Here is a 19,286-nt window from a genome sequence, read left to right as displayed (position 1 = left end):
ACTCAGAAGGTGCCAAATGTGTCAGTGGAGGGGGGGGGGGGAGAAGGTTGCAGACAAGCCAAGCTTGCACTTTTGGGTGGAGCTCCACTTTAAGTGAAACTGTACTTGTTTAGATTTGAAAAGGGCTGCAGTCCAAGGTGAAAATCAGAGAATTACTAATTCAGAGAAACTGACAGAAGACCCGCCTGCTTACGTATACAAAGCAGGCGGGTCTTCTGTGTCACAGGCAGAGAGAGATCACAAGTTTCAGCTAAGCTGAAACCCTGATCTCTCTGTGCCCGTCACAGAGCCCTCCCCCCCCACAGTCAGTAAGCAATGCTAGGCATACATTAAACCCTTTGATCACCCCCATTGTTATCCCCTTCCAATTGTCATTTATACAGTAACAGTGCATAATATTTAGCACTGATTACTGTATTAATGTAACTGATCCCCAAAAAGTGTCAAAAATGTCAGTTAGGAGTCCGATCTATACGCTGCAATGCCGCAGTCCCGCTAAAAATCGCTGATCGCCGCCATTACTAGTAAAAACAAAAATAAAAAGCCCAAAAATCTGTCCTGCAGTTTGTAAAAGCTATAACTTTTGCGCAAACAATTAAAATACGCTTCTTGGGATTTTTGTTTACGAAAAATATGTAGCAGAACAAATTGGCCTAAAAACTGATAAAAAAAATTTAGATTTTTAACATTTTTTTTATTGGGAATGTTTTGTAGCAGAAAGTAAAAAATAGTGTTTCTTTTCAAAATTGTCGCTCTTTTTTTGTTTATAGCGCAAAATCTAAAGACTGCAAAGGTGATCAAACACCACCAAAAGAAAGCTCTATTTGTGGGAAGAAAAGGACATCGATTGTATTTGGGTACAGCGTCGCATGACCGTGCAATTTTTCGGTAAAAGCAGTGCCGAATCGCAAAAAATGGCGTGGTCATTAAGGGGGTAAAACCTACCAGAGCTGAAGTGGTTAAAAGGAAATATTGAACTGCACTAAACACAGAAGGTGCACTCAGGTTAGTTTGAGTTTTATGTAATGCACTGTAACTAGATTTTGCAAAACATATCACATGATTTCATGCTGTGGAAGCTGTGCTGTTTAAAGGATGACAGAAAAAAAACAGAATGGCATTGGCTTTTCATCTGGTTAAAAAGGTATTTGAGTATTTTGGAGAGAGATATTCATTCGCACCTCCAGAAAAATGTACCTAGGTACACAGCTTCACCTATTGTCCATATTACCATTGCAACAGGGATAGGTCTGGAATCACTGTATGTTGTCGGGTGCTTCTTACAGCTAACACTTTTATAACCTATCCTGACAGTGCTACTATGGCAATGGACAAGCATTGTATATCAACACTGGACTAGAGTAGACCTTAAATCTAAAACTTTCAAAATAGCCTAAAATCTCAGTCTTCCCTGACTTCGGCTGGCCATACACTATACAATTTTCTTGTTCAACTTTTTTAGATTTACCAAAACCATATAATATGAGGTCAAACCTAAACACTTTCAATTTATATGCAATCAGACCGGCCCTTGCACTACATAGCTGAAGGTAAAGCTAAACATTTACTACGTAGGTACAGGTTCATTTTAAAGTGAACCTGTGTTTAACCTTCATAGGGCAAAGCAACGGTTGTACTAAATTTCAACCATTATGAACTTAAAGCTTACACAGGGTTTTTTCTTTGTGTACTTGCCAGAGATGGAATGGGGAGGTGGGGCACATTAAATTGGCTTTACACTGCAAGACCAATACACCAATTTACTTTACAAGCCATGTATCTGTAAAGACAAAACCCTTGGCTACGCTGCTACCATCGTTGCAGAATGGTGCTCCTTTGTTAGGGAATTATCCCCCCAAGTCCGCAGGGAAACTGACACTTGGCAGCGCATCTCCTGTGCCCCTCAAAATTCTTAATGGTCCCTCCTGCTGACACTTCAGGAAACCTAAATAATGTGGAGGTCAGCAGGAGGATCACTGAATAAAGAGGAGGACACAAGAGATCTACTCTTCCACTATGAACAGAGGGTTTTGGTTCCCAGTAGACTTCTGGGAACATTTCGTAAGCAACTAGGCATTGTTAGAGGCAGTATAGATAGGTATTCTGTTTCTTCTTTACAGTGACTTAAGAAGACTGTTCACTTGTGTAACAGGTTCACTTCAAGGAGTTGGCGGCCTAATGCAAAACAGTTTAGAGGTAAAACAAAAGCTCTGTACAACCTGTGTGTAATTCAAGACTTCATTGTCACTTTTATTTGGAGTATACTTTTAAGGCAATATATTGGCAACTCATGGTTCTCCTGTTACTTTAGCACAAGAGCACAACTATTAAGAGACTGTCCAGTGATTTCAGCAGATCGGAATGCAGATTATGCTACAAAATAAACAGTATTTCCTAAATATTCCAGCAGGTGGCAGTGTTTGTGCACATACGGTAAAATCCGCTGCAGATAATGTTATTACCATCCAAAATATGCTCTACCACTACTTTCGGATCTCACATGTCAAACTTTGGAATGTGGACTTCAAATATATCAACTATAGCATGAATTTAACCTCTTTATGACTCAATTTGAACATTTCCTGATTTCCTCTTAGAAACAAACTGAATGTTACCCAGGTGAAAGATATATGCACAACAAAATGCTATCAAAATGACACATTTTACTTTATATCCCTAAAATGTAAATTGCAGCTGAGATAAAACAAAAACCTCCTGAGGCTCTCATGAAATTGCATTGAGCATATTGAAAAGGATTCTCACGTATTATATTACGCAATAATATGAACAAGCTGCTGATCTAAAATCATAAGCATAGCCTATCTTTAAAAAGCTTTTACATAAATCTATATTTTTACCATATTTATATAAACACACTGAGGTCAATTTAACAAGGAAGCTAATCAACCCACCAGAATTGTCTCTGGTTTGGCACCACGTTGTCAACCCATAAAGAATAATAAGAGAACATTGTTTTTGTCAGAATACGTACTTACAGTGGTTTTAAAGAGAAAATTCCTGGAAAAATGTATTGCAGAAGTGTACTGAATATGTTTTTTTTTTTTTTTTGGCAGTAAGAAGGAGCCCAAGTTGTCAAAGCAAATAAGAATCTGCTTTAGGTAGGGCAGATTTAAAAGTAAAAGCAGACACATGACTACTATAGGCAGTGATTCCACTTTACCATTGCTCTAGTTTTAACACCAAACTAAGCTCTAAAAGATGCTCAGGTCCTCCTTCCAGCAATTCAAAGATTATATACCTTGTCGGTCATGGTCATCTTTTCCCTAAGCTGCTTTCAGGTGCCAGGTTTTCGGACTTTTGATTGGCTGGTGGGGTGCAAACTGGAGTCCATTATTTCGGCACAGCTGCAGTGTACCAGGAATGCTCGTTGTTCTGAGCATGCGATGTACATTTAATAGAGAACAATCAGGCAGGTAAGCATCTTACTGCAGAAGATACATAGCATGTCTCTTCTGCAGTAACAAGTTACTTGCTGAAGTTCTGTTTTAACCACCTTCCGCCCGGCCACTGCAAATATTCGGCCAGACAGGACAATTATCGTTCTGGGAGGATACACCCATGCATCCTCCCACTTTTGGCACTCATGCTAGGCCTCACAGCCGCACAAACTGTGATGGCTGTGTACTGTGGACACCGCGCACCACAGATCAGGTACAGGGCCCGCTGTGATTGGCCCTGTACCATGTGATTGCTGTGCCTAATCACAGCAGATCTCAAATGTAAAAAAAAAATGCACATGTTGGGTGAACTTGTCTTTTCCTCACACAGAGAGAGAGAAGAGAGGGAGAGCTGAACTGTGCCGGTCTAAGATGATCTGTGAGTTTACACGGTTTTACACTCATATCACACCCAGTGCAGCCATCTATAGAGTCTGAATGTATGCCACTCCAGTGTAACCACACAGCAGTGCATCATCAACATCTAGCACAGTGGGGTTGATTTACTTAAAGTGGTGAGTGAAAAATCTGGTGCAGCTGTGCATGATAGTCAATCAGCTTTTAACTTCAGCTTTTTTAATTAGGCTTTTGCAAAAAAAAAAAACTGGAAGCTTATTGGTTTCTATGCAGAGCTTCTTAAGATTTTGCACTTTCGAGTTTTAGTAAATCAACATCTGTCAGTGTCCCCAGTGCCCCATCAACATCTGTCAGTGTCCCCAGTGCCCCATCAACATCTGTCAGTGTCCCCAGTGCCCCATCAACATCTGTCAGTGTCCCCAGTGCCCCATCAACACCTGTCAGTGTCCCCAGTGCAATGATCATGAGTTTCTAACACCTAAGTGATCATGCTTTGTGTCCTCCTCAAAATCATCCTACATGTGGCAAGCTGTACAAAATTGAGCCAATCAATTTATTTTCCAAGAAATTTCCTGAAATGTATATTCCCAACAAAAACATTTGTGTTAATAAGTCCCTCATCCATTTTACTGGCAGACTGTGCATCAAACAGTATATCCCCAGTAAACAGGCCAGATACAGTTGTACAAACTTTGTGTTGTACAAACTTTGTGAGAGGGCCACAGGGGACACATAACTTCTAGGTTTAAGAAGGAAAAGACAGCCAACTGGAGCCCCCTGAATGCCCAACCTATATGAGGAGCAGTAGAAAAATTGTGTGGGACCTTGTATTACCCCTATTCCATCAGGGGTACCAACTCTACATGAATAGTTTTTACACCTGCCTCTTTTCCGACACCTTTATCTCTAGCAAACGTTAGCCTGTAGTACAGGGTGACCAAACAGCAAGGGCCTCCCAATAAGCTGAACGGGGGGGGGGTCAGCCAGTTCATAGAATAAAGGCATTTTGGTCCTTAAATGGAGATATGATAAACGGGATGTGTACGTCCTTTCCTCCATCCACAAAGACACCTCAGTGGAAACCCAGGGAAGGTCCTGTCCAGTTCAAAAACCTGAGTAAATACATGGCTACAACCTTGATGGGAGGTATAGATTGTTATAACCAAATGTTACAGCCCTAAAAGAGTAAGAAAGAGAAAAAGCCCAATGTTTTGGGGGGGGGGGGGGGGATTGGGGGGATGTAAGAACCTCCTAACAGGTTACAAACTACCAAGAGAACAAGAAATGTAGTAGATTACAATTTAGGCTAAATTTATAATTATTTTCAAAATATATATATTGTATATACTCGAGTATAAGCCGAGTTTTTCAGCACATTTTTTTGTGCTGAAAACGTCCCCCTCGGCTTCTACTCGAGTCAAGGAAAAAAAAAATTCCCTGGCCGCTCCGACGGGCTTAAGCTTTAAAAATGGCGCCGCCCGTCACATACATGTCACCGCGCACCTCCTTTTTGTGCTGAAAACGTCCCCCTCGGCCATTTTTAAAATGAAGGCGCCGCTGGAACAGGTAAGTGAAACAGCTTCACTACCTGCCATTATGCAGGGCTGCGGGCACACTACAAGGGATGCAGTGCTGCGGGCATGGTCCACCTGTACCATGCCCACAGCACTGCATCTCCTGTAGTATGCCCACAACCCCGGATCCTCTTGTACCATGCCAGTACCCTGCATTCTCCTGCACCATGCCAGTACCCTGCATTCTCCTGCACCATGCCAGTACCCTGCATTCTCCTGCACCATGCCAGTACCCTGCATTCTCCTGCACCATGCCAGTACCCTGCATTCTCCTGTACCATGCCAGTACCCTGCATTCTCCTGCACCATGCCAGTACCCTGCATTCTCCTGCACCATGCCAGTACCCTGCATTCTCCTGCACCATGCCAGTACCCTGCATTCTCCTGCACCATGCCAGTACCCTGCATTCTCCTGCACCATGCCAGTACCCTGCATTCTCCTGCACCATGCCAGTACCCTGCATTCTCCTGCACCATGCCAGTACCCTGCATTCTCCTGCACCATGCCAGTACCCTGCATTCTCCTGCACCATGCCAGTACCCTGCATTCTCCTGCACCATGCCAGTCACCCTGCATTCTCCTGTACCATGCCCGCCGCCCTGCATTCTCACCCTAGGCTTATACTCGAGTCAAAGATTTTTCCCATCTTTTTGTGGTAAAAGTAGGGGCCTCGGCTTATACTCGGGTCAGCTTATACTCGAGTATACATGGCAGCAAAAATAAAATCTATATTAGAATATATTTTCACAAAAACATTTTTTTTTTTTGGTATTTGTTTATATAGATTATTGGTGATTAAATACCACCAAATAAAAAAAAAAATCTCTGTCCCAAACAAATGATACAAGTTTAATTTGGGTACAGTTTTGCATGTTTCAGTAATTGTCAAAGTGTGACAGCACTGAAAACTGTAAATGACCTTGGCAGAGAGAACTTTATACCTTCATTTAACAGGTTTTTATATATACGTATACGTATTAAAAGTGTATGCGACAGCAATTTTATGCAAAAGCTATCAGAGGATGTAGTTAAAGCATAACTTCAATTTTACTATAAACTATGGATTTGCATTTGTCTCTGCAAAGTTAAAAAAAAAATATGTTTGCGCTTTGGATTTTAAAGAGTTGTGCTGCCAGCAAGTAACTAATATCACAAGATTATTATATTGCATATTATAGAATAGGAAGGTAGGCTGATGCATACCGAGGAGGAGGTGTGGGTGGGGTTTGTGGTTGAGGTCTGTCAAATGATTGCAGGTCATAGGATGGCGGTGAATAAACTGGAGGGGGCTCCTCATCAGAACTGTCTGGTTCTAGAGTTCTTTCCAGAATCTGAAAATGCAAATAAGAAGAAGAGGTGAATTTCAAACACAAGGTCTTTTCTGTAATCATTCTGTATTCTGCTTAACAAGCATTTTTAATGATATCCGCTTCCCCAATAGATTTTGCTTTATTTTATATGTCCCAGGTCAGACAAGTCACTAGGACAGAAAGTAAGGGGAAATTTCCCCAATGAGAACACAGACCTCTACGGTACTCACTGCCATTGATACACTAAAATTCCAAGCAGTGTTATCTTTGCCCCATTATCTACAGCAGGACTACAGAACACATCCCTTTTAGTCACCCCCACAGTCACAATGGAGACACCGCTTTCTCCTGTGATGGTGGAAGTGAACAGTAATAAGGACAAGGCAGGGCAGGATAATGTCATCTCTAGGAGTTTTTCAGTCAGGCTTTGGGAGGTACATAATTGGCCAACACCTATAGCAAGGGCATCATCCAACGTTGGACAAAGCTGTACATTTACTTTTTAATTATAGGAGCCCCTTAGCTGGACTGGCAGTTTTTGGGTAAAATGTGAACTATACCTTTGTTCCTCAAGTCACAGTTCTCAGGCGACCTGGGAACAAGCAGCACGCCTCATACACCGCGGTATTCCACCTTTGACATGCTCATATTATTTGGCTATTTTGTGAGTACCATTCTTTCGTTTTAATAAATGTTGATCCATGCAGTCTGCACTATTGTCCTTTTTCTGTTGAGGTGTATTGGAGTTGTGATCTCATGAAACAGACCTTGTGGCATATCACTTCCTGGTTTAACAGCTTGATATATTCATCGCCCTCTATTTATCAGTATCTGGTAAGCAGATAGTGTGTACATCACGATTGGGTGTTAGCTTTATTTCATCTGCACAACCGGGAATCAGGACCTTGTTTCTACTTTTCCTTCTCCTTTCCTTGGACTTATTGGACTTTATATGGACACTTTTATCTGATTTTTTATCTGACATTTATCTTGTGTTTGGTGCTACTATACTTCTTTTATATGTCTACCAAGTTTGTAATCCACTATCTAGTTGGCTACCTTCACTAATTTATTCATATTTATATATATATATATATATATATATATATATATATATTTATATATATATATATATATATATTTATATGGTTTTATTGTTCTTATATTGGGTTCAGCTGTCTGAGCGCAGATATTCCCTTCCTTTTTTAATCTCCATTCTACCCTAGTCCTCAATCTATATTTTTCTAGGTTTTCTTATATTTCTAACCATCTATAGAATAGGACAGGCCTATGGAGCACCAAACTTGAATTTCTTTTACACATATTTGTGTATACAATATACATATTTGAAAATGATCAGAGGGCTCCATATAACCATTTACAGCAAATTACCTCTTAAAAAGGGAGAAAACTGTTACAAAGCCATATTTGAACAACTTGCTACTGCAGATGGAAAAAATGAATTATGGTCCTAAAACAAAATGTGAATAAAAATATAACCTCAGGAGGAATGCTGTCATCGGAGTCCGAACTGTCATCATAGCCACCATCATCCAGGTTCATCTGTAGCAACTGATCAATAGTAGCATCCACTGCTCCATTGTTAGCCCTCAAGACACATTCGATAATGTCATATTCCATGTTTGGAAACATAGTTTTAAAATCCTCCATTGCCTGGTTGAACTCCAACCTGCGTACAGGCCGGCTGTTGTTAAGTTCCTGAGTGGAAGAGTTGCTCCGTGCACTGCCATTGCTGTTACTCCTACGGAACAGACTTGTCATTTTTGATAACCGCTTTTGAAAAATGGTTCAAACTTATAAGTGGCCAAAAGTAAGAAAATCACAATAACTGGTCATGGCTTCTTATGGAGAAATTTGGTTTCTATACTCCTTGTTATCAGACAGATTAAGGCCTGGGTATGTCCTCTTCATGAGCAATATCAATATGCAGTATTAAAGCATGAGAATGTGTAGCTTTGAACCAGAATAAATCTGTGGACACACAAAATAAAAATGAGTTAACATAACATACCTGTTTAAAGACCATGTTTATTTTTTCAATATATAAATGGAATAAAAGTTAGTAAATAAAATTCAAGACAGTTACTTAAAAATACATAAAAAATGCAAAACTTTTAATTTTTGGGTGAAGAATGAAAGAGGTAAAGCTCCTGTGAGTTTTTACCAAATTTCTGCATCTCTGGGCTAAGGAGCTTTAGGTCCTGTTCACACCTGAGCGATTTTCTGCTTGTAGCTCTAAAAATGCTCATTCATTTCTATGTCCCATGGTCACATATGAGCGTTCTATAGCCTGCAGGAAAATGCCTGTCTCTCAAAAAAAGTACAAGTGTTTTTGGCCCCATAGACTTCAATAGAAACTCCTAAAAATGCATGACTTGAGTGTTTAAACGCGCATTTTGTCGCATGTTTTCTGCTCAAACAGCAGCTCTCCACCCGAATTTCCTCCCCCTAGTGCATTCTATTGGCTAAACAAAAACTCTTGAAGCTGTAAAACGCTTGTAATACACTTCCAAAAGGCTAAAAAGCCCTCAAATAAAAGTGCCTGAAAGTCACTCTGCTCCGGTGTAAATGGAGCCTTACACTTTTGTCCTGGTGACCATTGTCATTGGGACTGAAAGTCAGGGATAAACTAAAATACCAATGAGTGGAAGGGAAAACCTCCAATAGGGAAACTGGCTCTAGTGACAACTGTTTTTGTGTGTCTGTCGCAACAATTTCCCTTTGGGATGAATAAAGTATTCTGTATTTATTAGGGAATTTCTATCTAAATGTTTAACACTTTAGATATTAATGGCTATTTGGTGCATTTGTTAGTCCAGCACTAATTTAAATGACCTAGAATAAAAATGTTACAAAAAAATTAAGAAAAAAAAAAAAAAAGCAAATATCCATATTTCGATACATTTTTTTTAATCTTTTCATAGGCAGATTTCTGATAATGCAGCAATCAACAGTATAATCTATGCAGTGTATTAATACGTATTTTAAACATTTACAAGCGACACAAAAGACAATAATGATCCACATAGAAGTGGCATCTACCTACTATGACAATCTGTTCTGGGATGAAAAAAAATATTCCTCTAAAATTCATTAAACTAGGCAAAAGGATAACTCAAATTAAAATACTGCTTGATGTGATACACTCAGGTTCTGTAAATGAAAACTGTTCACTGCTCTTCTAGTACTCTTCTCTCACATGTTCTAATGCAGACAACAGATGGGATGAGTTAAACATAAATAAATGCCTGTCGGCTTCCAGCATTGTGCTCCACATAGTCATGCTGTGTCTGATGATCTGTGCTGAAGCTGGCAATGGATTACGGTTTTACTGGCAAACAAAATGTTGAAAATCTAATATGGACTGGAGAACTACCTTGATTTTACAATAAAAAGGCATGGTAAGAATTTTTTTTAAAAAGAACGCTATGTGCAAAGAATACAGGAAATAAACTGCCAATGGATAATACAAGTGCAAGTCAAGAGGTGTGGCTCTAGTGTATTTAAAGCATTTCCTCCAAAACTCATAAAAAAAAAAAAAAAACTCTTAAATTTTTTCCATTTCTATTACGGGAAATTAGCGACTGCAGTGTGCCCAGCACTTATGTTAACTGAACCAAGGGCATGGTTCAAATTATAGTAGATTACAAGAGTATACTAGAGAATGTGACTCCATGCTAAACTAAATGGGTTAGTTCACCTAAACTAAGGAAGCCCATAGAGGAGTCTTTTTTTTTTTTTTAAAGACTAAATTTCTCCATCCACACTTAATGTAGATGAGGGAATCCTCCCAGTTGAATTAATGTATTCTGACAAGAGGAGAGACTTCCCTACTGTAGGAATACGTTTCAGCGCTGCCAGCCGGGGGTGCTGACCGAGTGGCTTCTGTACAACCTCCCCTCCCTGACCACACTAGAAATTTGGCAGGCCCCTGCTAAACTGGCCAAATAAGTGCCAGCTCCTGTCTTTTTTTTATCAATGTAGATTATGGTTTGCAATGTGCCCAGTGCTTCTGTAATTAAATAAGAATAAATAAAATGAGTGTGCAACCTTGGTTGTTTCCTGTGTTTGTATGGGTACACCTTAATGGACAAACATACAGGTTACAAAAATTGTGGGGAGGAAATAAAAAATTATATATACACATACATACCATTTTTTTTCCCCCGCAACACACACACACAATTTTTTCCCCACAACATTATATTTATATATATATATATATATATATGTTGCGGGGAAAAATTGTGTGTGTGTGTGTATGTATATTATATATATATATATATATATATATATATATATATATATATATATATATATATATACACATATATACATACACACACATTTTTTTTTTTATTACACACAGATTTTTACCTCCTCTTGAATGCAACCTAAACAGTGAAAATACAAAAAAAAAAAAACACATTGTGCACACTTTAATTTTAAGCCACGAGCATAAAAGTGAAAATTCACATAAAAGAACTGCCACCTAGTAATTGTGAAGAAATACTAGCGCATAATTTCTTTCTTGACATGTATGCAACCTAGCTTGAATGACCAATTGAAGCTGGCATAAACAGAAAGCGATTTTGGTTCCATAAGTGACTGAAGGTGGAATAAGCAGAAGAAAACGATGCATCATAGAAATTCTTGGTGGAGATTAAAAAGCACTTTTTGACCTTATCAAATAAGAAGCCTATTCGAGGTGGCACAGATATGTTTGCAGAAAAATAATTTTTTGGGAGAACAAAAGGACTACAATACAGTGGGTGTGAATTTTTTCAGCTGAATTTTATTTCTAGCATAACAAGCTTTTTTGTTATGTGGATTTTCTTCTTTTTTTTTTTTTTTTTGATAATGTGGATTGTTTATTCAAATTTAAAATATCAATTTGTACCATATAGATATGTAAAAGTGTGGACACCAATAAAGTCACACACTCATTTTGTTTACATTTGTATTTATTCAGTTAACAAAAGTGCTAAACATACTAAACAAGTGTATTACAGAAAACTGCAAATACTTTAGCAATCAGGATGGAAGCTATACCTAATAAACAAAAGTTTAATATATTACAGTCTAGCAGTCCTTAGAGGACGCATTTATTTTCTTTAGATTATTTTCCTTTAATTTTGATCTGGTGACTTGGCCAATACAAGCTTCCTGCCCTAGAGCGATGACACTCACTCTTCCTACTGTATCAGCTAACAGAATTTCTGGCAAGATCAACAGGTCCTTTAAAAAAAAAAAAAAACACCTGATATAGCAAAAGCTTAACTTTTTGATGAAAAAGTCCTCTAACCTTAATCCAAAAAAGATATAATTGCCTTAATGCCAAGGCAAAACCTGTATAAAAATGACAAAAAAAAAACATATACCAACACAGTAAGTTTTTAGATAGGACTTATTTGTTTAATATACAGTATAATGTATATACACTCAAATATGTCCTCTCCTCTAGTCTGAAAATGTCAGTTTTTGTTTTTATTTTTTTCAACTTAGTTTAATCAGCCTTAGTTTTTTTTTATACAGCAGAAATGGCAATTTATTTTGGGCAACTAATGTCAATAGCAATCTGATCTTTAAATAGACATAATACAAAAATGCATTATTCATAGAAGTCTTTATTAGGTGGCTTTGAGAGTTTCATTTTCTCCATGGCTGTGGTTTTAACTCTCTTTGGTGCCTTTGTGTTAATCGGAATACATTGTGCAATTTCTTGTTTGTCATGTTTAGCTTCCAACTGTTAGCTTCATTCTTCCCAACAGCAGAACTTTTCATGTGACCTGTACAAGATGTCCTTTCTTCAAACTTCTGCTCATTTGTGCTACTAGACTTCTATATTAAAAATGTATCCATGTTTTTGTTTCCCTATTTAAACTTGTTCCTTGTGGGTTGACAACACAGCAATGAAGGGCAGGTATGTTATTTTCCATTTGTTTCCTGTGCCAATTTATCAACAAAAAGACAAAAGAGTATTGTTTGGCAGTATCTGAATGTGTAATGCTGGCCATGCAGTTGGTGGTTTTGTGCCAATTTTGGAAGCTTTCCAGCTTTTGATTCAAGATTATACAAAGTGTAATTGAATGATCTGCCGCAGTCTGTCACAGTCTTATTTTTGGGTTTCAAGTGACGTAATGATCAATATTGGAGTGAAAAACATTCACAAAAGGACTTGCACTGGGCAGAGGAGGTCCGCAATGGCAACCTTCATATTTCTCTTACTATTGTATACAAAAAAAAAAAAAAAAACGCTTGGGTAAGCTTTTAAAATTAACCCCCCACCACCTCCCCCGGACCTCAGGATTAAGTGTACCTGCAACCCATGCTATTTTTTAAAATATTCATGTAATACAATATCAAGTGGCTTGGCCTTTTCCAGATTCGGCTATTTGACCAGACATGAAAGATTTAAATGGTCAGTGCCCAAATAAGATTTACTTCATGTAGTGAATTGTCAATGTATCTGTTCATTGTACAGTACTTTCATCTTGACCATACAACTAGATTTTCCAACCTACCCATTTAAAATCTAACTGGTATCAAATGTTTCTTTAAAAAAACAGTCACACTCTGAGGTTGTCAACCTAGATGTGGTTTCCCAACATCCCCTCACAGGAGGCCATACTTTCTGACTTCAATACAAAGTGGAAGCTCCCATAGATCTATTTTCACAGAATCAATTTATTGTCTGCAAATCTAAGCCTTTTTCCGCAGTGACAGATTACCTTTAATTATGATCAGCACCAAACAGTGGAAAATGGTGCCTGACTTTCCTGGACTCAATGACCATTTTCCAACTTCCTGTCCCCTGTCCAACAGGTCTGCTTCAGTGCCCAAAAAGGCATCTCAATTGGCAAGAGAATTTCAAGTTGGTGACGCTTAAGCCCCGTACACACAGGCAAAATGTCGGACGGCATGGGCTGGTGCCCGATGGGTTAAACTAAAGGCACTAGCAGTGTTTACTCAAAAGAGAGGCAAAGAAGTGGCAAGTCAAGGTAAAGCAGGCATCTTTGATGTCTACTTCTAGGCTGGGCTTTTCCTGTTAAAAGTTTAAAATGAGCATATGGGTTTACTTTAAAGCAGAACCAAACGTATTCTCTAAAACCAAGGAAGCGGCCATTAAAGCCTCGTACACACGCACCGATTGTTGGCCGACCGATCGGCCGTCTTTTGACCAGTGGTTGAAATGTGCTCTAGACTGCACACAAATTTTGTCGGCCAACAACAACCAACTGCAGAAGTGATGTCATGTGCTGGTTTACTTTCCGTGTGTTTTTTCTTCTCTGAGCATGCCCAGTCTTGCTCATCTGACTTTTGTCTGCCGAAATCTGTACTGACTGACGAACAATCGGCCGTTCTGGTGACAGCCAACAAAAATTTTATAGCATGCACACCAGCTTTTGTTCGGCCGAAAAGTCGCAGTCCATTGTCGGAAGCATCATACTAACAAGCCTAAAATCGGCCGATCAGACGTTGGCCGAAAATTTACAGCCAACAATCGGTGCGTGTGTACGAGGCTTTAGCCTCTGTTTGATCTGTAGTTTCCATGCTGCAGCACATGTGATCAGTTATGACAGCAACTATCTGATGGCTTGACAGTTTGGTTGAGAGCATAAGCATTGTGCTAGTGATCATTTTGGTAAACGGTTTAAAGCAGAACTAAATCTACTGATTTAACTATTTTGGACATACAGTAAACCTCCCATGAGAAATCACTAGGTCTAAATGGTGAAGCCTTTATCCAAGCTTTAAGGAGCAGGTGCCAATGCGGGCAACACTTGCAATTGGGACTTCTGACTACAAAGACACCAGGATTCTGCAAAAGGAGCAGTACCTCCCATAGTATTAATCAAACCAATTTGTGGCCAAACAAAACAAGGATAAACATATGGATTAAAGCAGGCCATCCATACATCAAATTCCGAAATAATTTTCTTTCAAATTTCGCACCATTAGTGGGCTGCAGCAAGGGACGATTTTTGCATAGCCATCGAATTTGAGTGATCGGGCATGTTGAAAGTTTTTGGAAAAACAAACAAATTTCTGAAAATGATGGGAGAATCGTGCCAGAAATATTATCGAAAAAGAAAGGTGCATGAGCTGACCTGGAAAGTAAAAAAAGATTCTCGGCCACAAAAAATTATTTTTGTAGCAACATGAGGTGAAATTAATTGAAGGCTTGGTTGGTCAAATTTTTAAATCAATCGTAGCACCATTGGATCATAAAAAGGAACACAATTTCAGATTTTCAAAAGAAAGTTCATGCAGAGTTCGACCCATGTATGGCCAGCTTTACTGTATTAACCACTTAAGCCCCTGAAGATTTTACCCCCTTCCTGACCTGGCCCTATTTTGCGATTAGGCACTGCGTGACTTTAACCGGTTGCCGACCGCCGCACGACTATATACTGCGGCAGTCAGCCCCGGCCAGGCAGAGTGACGTATCGATACGTCACTCGCCTGTCACTGACTTGCGAGCCTATTGCGGGCGGGCGCGCGCCCGCCGAGGCGCGCGCCCGCCGCGGCTCGTTCACAGACAAGTCAGTGCGTGTGACCGGCGGACTCGATGTCCGCCAGTCACACTGCGATCGCTCCTGTGAAGGCAGAAAGACAGAGCGGCTTGTGTAAACAAGCTGCCTGTCAGTTCTCCCTGTGTAAAAGGGAAGATCTGACCGTTCTACTATGTAGAACTGTTGATCTTTGCTTTTACACCAATAGCAATGTCCCTGCACAGTAGAAAGCACGCCCCTAGGACACACTTAACCCCTCCCTGTCCAATAAAGTTAACCCCTTCCCTGCCAGTGTCATTTTTGCAGTAACAAAAAATCTTTCCCTTTGTTAGTAAACGCGATAACTTTTGCGCAAACCAATCAAAATACGCTTTTTGCGATTTTTTTTACCAAACATAGGTAGCATAAAACAAATTGGCCGAAAAATGTTAAAAAATTTTGATTTTTACATTTTTTTTGGGGAATTTCATATAAAAAAAATGTGAAAAATAGTTATTTTTGCAAAATTTACGCTCTTTTTTTGTTTATAGCGCGTGATCAAAAAATCGCTCAGGTGATCAAATACCACCAAAAGAAAGCTCTGTTTGTGGGAAAAAAAGGACGTCAAATTCGTTTAGGTACAGCGTTGCACGACCGCGCAATTGTCCGTTAAAGTCACGCAGTAAAAAAAAAAAAAAAAAAAAAAAAAAAAAAAAAAAAAATCGCAAAAAAACCCCTGGTCCTTTAGCAGCCAAATCCTCCGGGGCTTAAGTGGTTAACGGACAATTGCGCCGTCGTGCGACGCTGTACCTAAACAAATTTGATTACCTGTGTGATTTTTTGATCATGCGCTATAAACAAAAAAAGAGCGTAAATTTTGAAAAAATAACAATTATTTTTCACATTTTTTTATATGAAATTCCCACCAAAAAAAATGTAAAAATCTAAATTTTTTAACATTTTTGGCCAATTTGTTTTCTGCTACATATGTTTGGTAAAAAAAAAAAATAAAAAAAATCGCAATAAGCGTATTTTGATTGGTTTGCGCAAAAGTTATTGCGTTTACTAACTACGGGAAAGATTTTTGTCATTTTTGTTGTTTTTTTTTATAACGAGTAATGGCGGCAATCTGCGATTTTTTGGGGGGGACTGCGACATTGCGGACAGATCGGACCCTTGACTGACATTGACATTTTTGGGGGTACCAGTGACATTACTACAGTAATCAGTGCTATACATATGCACTGTTACTGTAAAAATGACACTGGCAGGGAAGGGGTTAACTTTATTGGAGAAAGAGGGGTTAAGTGTGTCCCTAGGGGCGTGTTTCTAACTGTGCAGGGATGTGGCTTTTCATGTAACAGCAGAGATCTACAATCCTACATAGCAGGACAGTACGATCTCTGTTACACAAGGGAGAATGACAGGCGGCTTTGTTTACATTAGCCGCCTGCCTTTCTCCCTCTGTAACCGACGATAGCAAGTGACCGGCAGACATCGGGTCCGCCAGTCACTCGCGCAGAGGTTTCCGTGAACGAGCAGGGGCGTGCGCTCGCCCCCAGCGGCGCGCGCTCGCCCCCTATTGGCTCACAGGCGAGTGACGTACCCATACGTCACTTTGCCTGCACGTGGCTGACCGCCGCAGTATATGTACTTGCGGCAGTCGGCAAGCGGTTAAACAGAAATTCAGGTCTGATTATTATCAGAGTACATTCAATAGCTTACATTCAATCGGTTAGATTTCTACATACAGCTGTGATCCCCTTTTGGTTTCCTATGCCTGGGAAAGTTTATTCTTATCATTAAGCATTTATTTACATGCGGTGGAATTCCAATCAATCCTTGCTTAAAATGTATATATTAGAGAGCAATTCCAAGCAGACAACTAGGAAAATCATACTATGAACTATAGACGCTATCCAGTAAATATCGCAAAAGTACTAAAGTAAAATAGTTCTACAAGTTTTATGGCTAGGTTGCCCCTTTTCACGCACCCGCAACCTGGGTTTATTCTTGGTGGCACCCCCTTGCACCTCTGAAAATGCAGCACATTTCTGGTTGCCAACTACTGCCACTTTTTTTTTCCCTACTTTTACATTCCAAGTATGAAAGACAATCAGAATGGTGTTTCAGTAGCAGTTGAAGTGACTGAAAAGATTTTCTATTTTTTTTTTTTATAATTAAAAAAAATGTGTAATACTTTCCTACAATGCATCAAGCTAAAAGGGCAAGAATGGCTTCTCAATCACCAAGTGCTCACATGTTGCCAAGCAACATAAGGAGTGACTCGTGCAATAAAAAGATTTGGGAAGAAAATAGCAGGCATACTTTTCTAAAGCAGATTAGATTTAAAGAGGAAGTAAAGCTACCTCTGCAACTTGTACCTATAGGTAAGCCTATGATCAGGCTTAGCTATAGGTAGTGTAAATATCTCCTAAACATGTACCGTTTAGGAGATATTTACTTTGCATGCAGCCAGTGACATCACTGGCCCATGCGCTCAGAAGGAACGGCCGCCCGTGCTATTCCTTTAGAGCCCTGTCCCGTGAATGGCAGCTCCCGCGCGCATGCGCAGCAGAGACGTCATCTTGGCCCTGGCCCATCAGATAGCTGGAGGACACAAACCCGGAAGGAAGGCAGCTGAATATGTCAGCCGTGTCAACCAGTGAGCAGGTGGCACTGCGGGGGCTTCGTTCTAAAGTATTTCATAACGAGCTAGTATGCGATGCATACTAGCTCATTATGCCTTTGTTTTTCAGGGTTTTTTTAAATGTATTATTTTTTTCTGAGGTTTACAGACTTTAGCTAAGATATGGCATTTTTTTTTTTTTTAATGTGTACAAACTGTTTATGAATGAGGGATACAAATAGAGATCTGACCAGATTACTTTTTTTCCTTTTTAAATATATAGCCGGGGGGGGGGGCTGCACTAGACCAAATAATTGTATTAGATGCCCCCCCTGGGCTTCAGGTGTCGGTCACTGTTGCAGTATTCTATGAGGTACACTCAACTACCAAAGAGCTAATTTCCTCTGGATGAGAAAGCATTACTGTTAATCAATGTATTACTTCTGCAGTCTATAAATAATAGTTATAAAATGTGTAATCTAATCGGACCTTGAGGGAGGGTTGCTAAAGCGATTTGACTAATTTTTAGGGCTCCTTTTACACAGGTGCTTCTGCTTAACAGAATCTGCTTGCTGATCGCCACTGACGGGTCCTGTCCGCTCCACTGTACAGAGCGGACACAGAAACAGTCCAGCTCTCCTCCATGGGGAAATCGGGCTGAAAACACCTGTCCGTTTTCATCCGATCTGATCCGTCAGATGGATGGAAAATAGGACCACTATCCTGGATTTTGCGGGCAAGATCGTATAGCGGTGGATGTCAGCCAACATGTGTCTGCTGACATCTGCTGCTCCATAGGGCAGACTGGAGGGTCTGATCAGGTCTGCTTGAAAAAAACTGACAGGCGGACCTGATTGGACAAGCCCATGTGAAAGGGCCCTAAAGATTTATTCACATTGCTTACTTGTAACAAAAATGAGCCCACTGTCATACAGGCAGCTGGATCCTGGAGAAAATGTCATTGCAGGGATGCCAGTCCTCTTCCCATCTCTGAACTTCTAATGCTGTGAGGGTTAAAAGCTTCGGGATCCTGTTTAGGCTGCTGTAAAACAGTTACGCCACAGACAATGCCCCCTCCTCCTTCATTGAAAAAGGTTCACAGTTCTCACTGCTTGGGGAGATAATCGTGTGACTCATGGACTGTCCCTCCATTTAGAGATCATGTTCTGTGCAGTATAAACAATAAAGCAGGGCTTGACAAATTTTCCTGAAATCTAGGAGCCAGCTAAAAAAGTTAGGAGCCAGTTTTTTTTTTTTAAACTAACAACCAAGCTTTATTTAATAAAACAGATACTAAATTTACACATAAATACGACTAGAACCCCACTCTCCTCTAGCGCAATTGGATGAAAACAGACTGTCTGTCTCTTTCCATCCGATGCCATCTGATCCGATCCACGGGATGGATAGAAAATAGAACCACCATCCGTCTGCTTTTGGC

At 39.8% G+C, this 19,286-nt stretch overlaps 1 protein-coding gene across 2 annotated transcripts in view; it reads right to left on the bottom strand.

Annotated features, from left to right (window-relative positions):
• Nucleotides 1-19,286, bottom strand: part of CUEDC1 (CUE domain containing 1) — a 217,643-nt gene that overhangs the window by 81,444 nt on the left and 116,913 nt on the right. For both annotated transcript variants that reach the window (XM_082246151.1, XM_082246150.1), the window contains exons 2-3: nucleotides 8,201-8,692; nucleotides 6,594-6,721 (exon numbers count right to left, since the gene is read on the bottom strand). In XM_082246151.1, the coding sequence (XP_082102277.1) occupies nucleotides 6,594-6,721; nucleotides 8,201-8,482 (410 nt within the window). In that variant the 5' untranslated portion in view covers nucleotides 8,483-8,692. The remainder of the gene's footprint in view (nucleotides 1-6,593; nucleotides 6,722-8,200; nucleotides 8,693-19,286) is intronic.

The sequence above is a fragment of the Pelophylax lessonae genome (genome assembly GCF_965119305.1).
Source record: "Pelophylax lessonae genome assembly, chromosome: 2".
NCBI classification, from domain to species: domain Eukaryota; kingdom Metazoa; phylum Chordata; class Amphibia; order Anura; family Ranidae; genus Pelophylax; species Pelophylax lessonae.
This window is presented reverse-complemented; position numbering and strand designations above follow the sequence as displayed.